We start from the raw sequence: 9990 nt of genomic DNA on the forward strand, positions 1-9990 counted from the left end.
AAAAAATAACATTAAAAATCTTCAGAAACTTTTGACTGATAGTGTATATATCTATCTATTTTGGGAAGAGTATAGCTTGACCAAAACATGGTTCGGCGAAAAGGGGACATCTATTCGCGGTAACTAATTTGGAAATTAATCCTCAAGATGAATATCGTGTATCCAAACCCATGCGCGCCAGCAGGGATAGGAAAAAATAGAGAGAGAGGGAGAGAGAGAGGCACAGTTATTGGCGTTGCGGGATCTCTGCCAGATAACACGAACTTCCTTTAATTTTTGGAGACATGGATGTGATTATAAAAGCAGCACAGCACACCTCGAACTCATGAACGTGCTAACAACACGCCGGCCACTTCTCCGTAACTTCGTAAAGACCGTTACATAACGGGTCAGCAGAGATGAGAGACATCATAGGAATGGCGCTGGCGCTCGTTGTTCTGAGGGTTCGCGGAGAAAACATCAGTGACGGTTTTTGTACAGATGGAAAATGCTTCGTCGTCCACGTAGACAGCTCGAGTTTTGACGCTGCCCAGCTCGTCTGTCAAGAGAAAGGCGGACATCTGATGACCGTACGCAGCCAAAAAGTGGCCGATGATCTCGGTGGGTTGTTGAACGGCGCTTCTGGAAACTTTTGGCTTGGGCTGAAATACGCCGACAATCAGTGTTCAAACCCAAACGATGGGTTAAAGGGATTCAAATGGGTGACTGGAGACAACAGAACCCATTACGTTAACTGGAAAAGCGACTTAGCTGTTTGTTCTCCGCTATGTGTTTCGGTATCACACAAAGATGGACTTAAATGGACCGAAAGACCGTGCAATGACAAAATTGAGGGTTATTTGTGCGAATACGACAACACCGGTTACTGTCCGCCGCTTAGCACTGATGCACCAGTCTCATATCAAACTCTTTACGGATTTACAGCAAAGGAAGAACTCAAAGAGATTCCTCAATTCACCAATGGGACATTGCTGCCGCTGAGAACGAGACACATTTGTGTCGAAGGTTACTGGCTTAAAGCACCTTGGAATTGTGAAGTTTTTAATGGTGGGTGTGAGAATAAGTGCGTTCAGAATGGACAAAGCTACGCCTGCATCTGTCCGCCTGGATTCGAACTCGACAACAACGGAGTCACATGCAGCCAACAGGACGATGACCCTTGTGATTTGGCGAAATGTGAGCACAAGTGCACAACAGTTGGCAATGCATTCGCTTGCACGTGCAAACCCGGCTTTCACATTGAAGGTGGCGTTTGCGTTGACGATGACGAATGCCAGTCTGCACCGTGCGAGCATGAATGCATCAACACTAACGGTAGCTATTACTGCCAGTGCTTTCCAGGATTTATTAAGTCGACGGAGGACATCCACAAATGTAAATTGCACTGTGATGCAGCAAAATGCCGAGCTGACTGTGATTCCAACCAAATCGAGCAGTGCAACTGCCCCGATGGTTTCCTACTTGACCAAGACCTGTATTGCGTTGACATTGATGAATGCGAAGGCAATTTCTGTGAATACGGATGTGAAAATACATTTGGAGGATTTAAATGTTCTTGCAAAGACGGACACATGCCTACAGACGAGAACAAATGTATAGAAGACTTTGAAGGTTCAGGCAGCTCAACGCCTTTTGATATTTTTATACCGACGAGCAGATCTCCAACCGACAAGCCGACGTCCATCTCAGCTGGCAGTCTTTTGGGAATAATGGTTTGCATTGTTGTTTGTATTCTTTTACTGGTCTGCTTCGCTCACTGCATAATGAGACGGCTTAGTAAAATGCACCATTATGACGTGGACAAAGGCCACAATGAAATCTACGATTTTCAACAGGTGATCATTGAAAAACACAGCACACAACAGATATTTCCAAATCGATATATAAAAAGAGACACTTAAAGTCGGACACAAACTGAACTGAAATGTAAATAGTACATAATAGTAAATATATTTGATTTTGTATGTAAACAAATATATTAGGCCTAGACAATGTTAGAACAAACTGAAACTTATTGCACATGTTTGAAGTCATAAATGTCAGTATTGCTGAATGTTGTTGTTTGAAGAGAATAAATGCTATTTTTAATATATAACGTGTAGCAAGTTTGATTTACAGTAACCTACCTTGTTTTGTCCTCCCTCTGTCTCTACAATGTTGTCAAAAATATTCAGATAGATTGGAAATGACATCCCTGCTATATAAAGAAAAAAATTGTAATGGTTGTACTGGCCTACAGTGGAAACTGTAATGGTGCCTGTTGCTCTTTACTATTAATTGGTCATCTGAGGCTTGTTAAAACCATTAAATCCTAATGGAATATATCCCAAAACACACTGCAGAAAACCATTTGTGACCCTGGACCACAAAAAAACAGTCTTAAGTAGCACGGGTATATTTGTAGCAATAGCCAAAAATTTTACAGGTCAAAATGATACTTTTTTTATTATTTATTTATGGCAAAAAATCATTAGGATATTAAGTAAAAATCATGTTCCATGAAGATATTTTGAAAATTTCCTACCGTAAATATATCAAAACTTAATTTTTGATTAGTAATATGCATTGCTAAGAACTTCATTTGGACAACTTTAAGGGCTCTTTTCTCAATATTTTTTGGACCTCAGATTCCAAGTCAGCCAAATATTGTTCTATCCTAACAAACCATACATCAGTGGAAAGCTTATTTGTTATCCTGGACCACAAAACCAGTCATAGCGGTCGATTTGAAATTGAGATTTAAACATAATTTGAAAGCTGACTAAATAAGCTTTCCATTGATGTATGGTTTGTTAGGACAATATTTGGCTGAGATGCATTTGAAAATCTGCAATCTGAGGGTGCAAAAAAATCTAAATATTGAAAAAAAAAACGCCTTTAAAGTTATCCAAATGAAGTTCTTAGCAATGCATATTACTAATAAAAAATATTTTTTGATATATTACAGAAAGTTACAAAATATCTTGAACATGATTTTTACTTAATATCCTGATTTTTGGCATAAAAGAAAAATCTATAATTTTGACTCGTACAATGTATTTTTGGCTATTGCTACAAATATACCAGTGCTACTTACGGCTGGTTTTGTGGTCCAGGGTCACATTTATTCATCTTCAGATGATGTATAACTCTATTTTTTAAAAACTGACCCTTATGACTGGTCTTGTGGTCCAGGGTCACATTTTACTGGTTATAATGGTTGAGAATTGATGGTTTGCAAAAGCATTTGTGGACACCATCAGAATTTCTGTGATCTTTAAACGTTTTATGCGGTCTTATTTATGTTACTTCCCTCCTACAGAGGTTTCAGAGCTGGTCTTCTGAGTAATACTGGTAAATGACCCCCTCTAGTGGGCATTAAGGAACTAGTTTCAAGTGCAATTGGGTTACTTCATACTGGTACACCGCTCACGTAAAATAAAATGTTTTGTACTTAAGAAAGGTAAGAGTTCATGTCCAGTCATTACAGTTGCTATTCGATTGACCAATCCTTGGTGATTCCTGTATTGCACAATTGTATAAAATTTTTACGCTTGTAAATAAATAAAGGAAGATTCTGAAACTGGTCTAAAAACGAAGTTTTGAATAACAAACTTCAACTGTTGCTGCATGCTGTTGAAATATTGCAACCGATGAAAACTTCTGACTTTATTAAACAAACTGAAAAGATTATAGTTTTCCTGAGTTACAGTGCTCACGTTTGAAAAGCTCCTACCGGAAAATGAATTGCTGAGTAAGAAAGTTATTTCCTATTTCAGAAATGTTGGGAAATGAAGAGAGAGAGAGAAAACAGAGGAAGAACTCATTATCGCTGCACTCAAGCGAGAGGAAGGGTAGTTGTTTATTTGAGGCGGTACGAGTAACGTGAAACGTCTGTCTTCAATGTTTTTTTCTTTTAAGTCAGTAAACCTTGAACTTTGAAGATTTTTTGGCGTTTTTAAGCCTTTATTTAGAAAGGACAGTGTAGTTGGACGGGAAGCGAAGTGGGAGAGGGAGAAGGGGGTGGGACTGGGAAAGTTCCACGAGGCAGGATTCGAACTCGGGTCGCCCGCAGCTTGATGGCGCTAAATGTCGGGGTGCTAACCACGATTCATCTGCATGTTGATGCCTCTGAAACACTCTAGTATACATTTAAGGCCTTTGTTGTGTTCCTCAACTGAAGAGCCCCAGATCAAGATGTCACCCATGACTATTTAACAAGGCTGCCCAGAGAGGAGCTGTTCTATGAATCTCTGAAAGACTTCCGGTTTAAATCCCATATGGTATTCGTAGAAATTTGTACCTTCCGAATGGGGTCATAAAAGTTGTGAGTTTCGATGATCCCTCATCCAGAGTGACCTGCCATAATCCACATTTTGCATCTTTGCCTGTGGTATATCAGCAATCACTTGCTCGACAGTCTTTAATGGGTGATGAGGCCTCCGGAGAGCCTTATTAAAAGGAGAACTCCACTTTCAGAACAACGATTTACAAATAATTTACTCACCCCCTTGTCATCCAAGATGTTCATGTCTTTCTTTCGTCAGTCATAAAGAGACTATGTTTTTTGAGGAAACAGTTCAGCATTTTTCTCCATATAATGGACTTCTATGGTGCCCCGAGTTTGAACTTCCAAAATGCAGTTTAAATGCAGCCTCAAACGATCACAAATGCATTCGTAAACAATCCCAGCCGAGAAAGAAGGGTCTGGTGAAGTGATCGATTATTTTCATAAAAATAATACAATTTATATACTTTTTAAAGTGCCCCTATTATGCGTTTTCAAATATGATCTTTCATGCAGTGTGTCATGTAGCTGTATGTGAACATAAACTATCTGCAAAGTTGTGAAGCCGACAGTGCACAATACATAAAGTTATTGTCTATCAAAAAAAAGAGTCGACTCACATTTGCCTAAACGAGTCGTCAGGATTCCAAATCTTTTTCTGTTACGGCCACACGTCACGAAGTAACAGATTTGCATAATGTCCACCCACGTTCTACGTCGCGAACAACTTGCCCGCCCATATATTTCCATGGGGTTTAAGTCACATGGAAATTTACAGGTACATTATACGGAAGACACTGTATCATACGCTGTGAGTAAAATTGTTTTATATTCACTTCCAAAAGATGATGAATCTACAAAGATTGTATTTTCTAGCGATCGTTCAAAATACGTAGTTGTGTATGTTATGTTGTGTAACAACCCTGCAAATGTCATGCTAACCGGCTAAATCACGCTTGTGTAGTTCTGTTGTTCAGCTGTGGACCCACTGTAGTCTGACAATTTGTGATTGATGCAGCTTGACTGTCTGTCTGTCTCATTAGTTTAAGTAATGATAAAGGATGGCGCATGAAGCGGCTTTCACACCGAATGCGGAAAGCGCTGTGCTATGAAACCCATTCGTTTCAATGCCTTCCGCCTTTTACGACATAGAGGTTCGCCCGGTTCGCTTACATAAGCAAATTGCAAGCACTTTCCACGGTAGACCGTGTTAACTTGTCGATCAGCCACTTCAACCGTTTCATCGTCAGACTCTGGCTCGAATTGTTATGGTAAAATCAATGCCATCTTTTCTATGTATTGACAAGTCTCCAGGGCTGTCAGTCAGTTATGGCAATGGGCGTTTCGTTCTCCGACACGCTGTACGCGGTAGACCAATCATAAAGGACTGCGTCATCTGACCAATCACAGCAGTGAGGGCTCACGGAAAGGAGGGGTTTAGAGAGACTGATTCTTCGAACTGCTTCACACGAGTCGTTTAGGAATCATTTAGAAATGGGGTAAAATTAAATCTATTTTTGGAGAAAACTGAAGTGTTTTTTGACCTTGCATACATGTAAACCTGTTTTGGGAGTCTATTAAAACAATATTAGCAACCTTTAAAATGGCATAATAGGGGCACTTTAATGCCAATAGCTCGTCTTGTCTTACTCTGCCTGGACTGTTTTTGTTCCGGTTCATGACAGTTAGGGTATGATTGGGAAAAAAAACTCCCATCTCATGTTCTCCCTCAACTTTGAAATCATCCTATATCGCTGTTTTACCTTTTTTGTTAAGGGTGTTTGATCTTCTTTGCATGTTCACCAGCAAAGACTGGGTGGGAACTTCTGCATTGATGTAGGATGATTCTGAAATGATTTTTGAAGTTGAGGGAGAAAATACGATTGGAGTTTTTTGACAAACCCTAACTGTCTTGAGCCAGAATACACAGAGTTCAGGGAGAGAAAGGCAAGACGAGCATTTGAGATTAAAATGTATTTAAAGTGTATTTTTTTTAATGAAAATAACCAATCGTTTTGCTAGATAAGACCCTTCTTCCTCGGCTGATATCATTTACAACTGCAAATCCTGAAATGTTTTCCTCAAAAAAAACAATTTCTTTTTGACTGTAGCTGCCATGGCAGACACCCAATGGGTAGCCTCCTCCACTGGTAAGATGATGCCCAGTCTGGTCATTCTTTCCAATTCTTGTGAGACTTTGTTTTTCATAGCCAACGGGATCCTTCTGGGGGCACACTTCCATGACTGGAAGCTTGCCAAAACTGTCAGTATGAAACAAATATTGTACAGCATGTACTTCAGGGCTGAGTTGTATGAGATTTAACCTCATGCTGACAGTGTTTCCCACAGGTTTGAAGGCAATGTGTGGTGGTCAGCCCGGGGGGGGATAGGGGATACCATTGGATCCCCTAAAGGGATTTCCTAATTCCTAAAGGTTAAAAAAACTGTTAATAATTGGTTACACAGAACTTTATTACATTTATTTAACACCATATACAACAGCCTACTGTTGATATAAAAAATAATCAATAAAAACATATTTCTGATTATTTGTAAAGGAGCTTATTATACAGATATTAAGTTTACCATGCTGTGTGTCGTACAACCATGACATGAACTGAGGCATGTTCAACCACTCAGGGTTGAATCCAGTGCCCCTGTGTCTGCTGCTTTTGGATGTTGCCAAAGTCTTATCTGCCAGAAACAGAAGAATAGAAATTAGTTCCCTTGTCCTGAAACCTGCTTTCTTACCTGCCTGCTACTACATCTTTTTGTCCACCTCACCTGTTGCTTCAGCTGGTTCTCTCACAGCAGCATGTTGGATGCTGTCCTCCTCTCCTACTCTTTCTTCAGTGCCTAACAAATCTATTTCTTTCTCTTCCTGACCTTGTCTTTCTGCTTGAGCAGCACTAGTTGAAGCCTGAAAATATTGTAAACAATAACATAACTACTTACACTGGTCGGACTAAGCTCTGTTTCAGACTGATACCTCCGGTTCAGGATGGTCCTCATCCTCAACACGTGCCTTTTTCAGTCGCGGAAAATACTTTTCAATACTCATCTGGATTGAAGCAGCAAACATTCAGTGTAAGAGTAAAGAAACGACATAATTTATAATACGTTTATTTGATTCACAGCTGCTACATATAGTCTTTTGACCTCGACAACCCAACTAGGCTAGCCTACATTTTACCGCAAACTTGCGACTAGTTAACTTTCCAAAGAAGGCGCGATCGCGTTTGCTAAGGGTCGGGACTTACAGTAACATCAACACACTGAAACTATTGTATTCAGAATATAAAATATTTTATAGCACTTTTTAATCTGTGATTGTGTGTTAAAAGTGTTCACGAGATACCAACCTTTCGCCAGCCGTCTTCTCTCCACAGATGATCCAGACAGATGTGGTGTGCACGGAGGGGAGAGGCTGTGTGCGTGTGCGTGTGTGTGTGTGAGGGAGAGACGCGTGAGTGACAGAGAGATGAAGAGAGAGCAGGGAAAGGAAATGCAGTTGAACGAATTCGCTGCGTTTTAAATAGCGTACAAAAGAATAACGAAACGCAATATGTGAGGGTCGGTATTGTTTTTTTTTTTTTTTTTTTTTGGTCGGTGTTGAATCTGTGGCGCACCGCCACAGATTCGTCTATGTGTGGGAAACACTGTGCTGTCAGGTAAGCCTAACAAATTTTAACATTTCTATCCACTATGTGGAATAGCAGTTGTCCTCCTTAAAGAACTAGGGTAGCAGTGCCCAGTGTCAGTGGCTTTGTGGTCGACATGCTGCAGTGTGGATAAAGACATAATACTGCATTTAGCTCCAGTGTCTATTTTCACCTTGACCTGCTTATTACTGGTGGTTGAGAGTGGTGAATATTTCTCGTTTGTTTGCAAGCAGGTCCGTCTTTTTCACTAGGTGCACTAGATGGCGCCATCCATGTATTTTGAGGCTTTAATCTACAATATTTGGCAAAGTGATTCCACTTGTTGCATAAGTTGCAACGTTTCATAAAAGCCAGACTTTATTGCATGCTCACCCCAGCAATTGCTACAGCTGCACTGCAAACACCCCACTTCAAAAAAAGCAGCCTCTCTTTTTTTTAGCTCCTTGGTACCCCTTTCAGCACACTCTCAAACGGCTGAGCTCGTACAGCATCATTGTGGATGCCACAAACAGTTTGGTATAGAAAATGATAGAACCTAATACTTTTATTTAGCAAGGATGATTTAAACTGATCAAAAGTTATAAGTACTTTTGTACACAGCAATTCAGAATATTAGAATGATTTCTGAAGGTGACTGGAGAAATGATGCTGAAATTCAGGTTTGAAATCACAGGAATAAATTATATTTTAAAATATACTCCAATAGAAAGCAGTTATTTTAAATAGTAAAAATATTTCTCATTTTTAATGTTTGCGCTGTACTCAAATAAATGCAGGCTTGGTGAGCAGAAGAGACTTCTTTAAAAAAAAAAAAAAACATTAAATATCTTACTGTTCAAAAACTTATGACTGGTTGTGTACTTAGTTCATCATCTGAAAAAACAAAACAATTTTTAGCACTAAAATGCATGCGTTTTTTCCACAGTGTTCTCGGAATACATATTTATACTGATCCTTTTTGGACTGTGCATCAACACTGAAGTTGTGAAATGCACTTCAGTGTGTTTAGTTAATGGCTATGCTGTCTTCTGCATAAACAGAGGTTTTCATCAGGTGCCCAAGCTTTAAATGTAAATTATGTGGATCTGAGTTTAAACAGTATTGCTGAACTTAACAAAACATCCTTTTCTTGTCTTGAAGGTCTACAAGTCCTCATGCTGATGCACCAAACACCAGGACTTGAGAAATGACACATTTAAAAGACTCTCTAATCTTAGCCACTTCCTGCAAATAGAGAGAGTGGCTTTTAACGGATTATCCAACCTTGAGATTCTCACCCTTACTCAGTGCAGTTTGGATGGTTCTGTTTTGTCTGGTGACGTCCAACCTCTGGCGTCTCTCGAGATGCTCGTCTTACGAGATCCAGTCAGCATCATTCTATATGAATGTGAGGGGATTCCACGTTCTGGATCTCTCTTACAGCAAAGTGAAGAGCATCTGTGAAGAAGACCTCCTCAACTTCCAGGGTGATACTGCGAGACATGAACGAGTACTGGTCAGGATGGGACAAGTGTGGAAACCCATTTAAGAACATTTCTTGAATGTAATTGGCTTTAAAGTCCCCAAGGTAAAACGTTTTTTGATGCAATCAGTGGTACCAAAATCCAAGGTCTCATTCTCAGTAAGAGCCACAGCATGGGAAGTTCTTTTGATCATAACAATTTCCAAGATCCAGACAAATTCATATTCAAGGGTCTTGAGGTTAGTGGTGTTAATATTTTCAATTTGTCCAGATCACAAATTTTTGCTTTGTGAAATTCAGTATTTAGCCATTTTTCAAATCTAGAACAAACGACATTGGCAGAAAATGAGATCAACATTATTGAAAATGATGCATTTTTGGGTATGACTAAATTACAAAAGCTAAACCTGTCCCAAAATGTCCTGGGTAGTATTGATTCTAAAACATTTCAGAATCTAAAGAAACTTGAGGTGCTTAATGTGTCTTTTAACCACATCAGGGTACTTGGAGTTCAGTCATTTCAGGGACTCCCAAGTTTACTAAACTTAAACCTGCCAATGGAAATGCTCAGGAATCAGTTCATAAATTTGCAAGCCTAA

General features: G+C 39.6%; 1 protein-coding gene and 1 pseudogene across 1 annotated transcript; both read left to right on the forward strand.

Moving 5' to 3' along the window:
* The first annotated feature begins 209 nt into the window (after positions 1-209).
* Positions 210-2332, forward strand: LOC127151855 (thrombomodulin). The gene has a single exon (XM_051092206.1). It carries the CDS (start codon positions 399-401, stop codon positions 1899-1901), a length of 1503 nt encoding a protein of 500 aa, XP_050948163.1. The 5' UTR covers positions 210-398; the 3' UTR covers positions 1902-2332.
* Positions 2333-9090: 6758 nt separating this feature from the next.
* Positions 9091-9990, forward strand: LOC127182553 (toll-like receptor 5; annotated as a pseudogene).

The sequence above is a fragment of the Labeo rohita genome, chromosome 20 (genome assembly GCF_022985175.1).
Source record: "Labeo rohita strain BAU-BD-2019 chromosome 20, IGBB_LRoh.1.0, whole genome shotgun sequence".
NCBI classification, from domain to species: Eukaryota; Metazoa; Chordata; class Actinopteri; order Cypriniformes; family Cyprinidae; genus Labeo; species Labeo rohita.

Bases quoted from the DNA above. Each gene is read 5' to 3' on its own strand.
- LOC127151855 (XM_051092206.1), top strand. From the start codon at position 399: ATGAGAGACATCATAGGAATGGCGCTGGCGCTCGTTGTTCTGAGGGTT.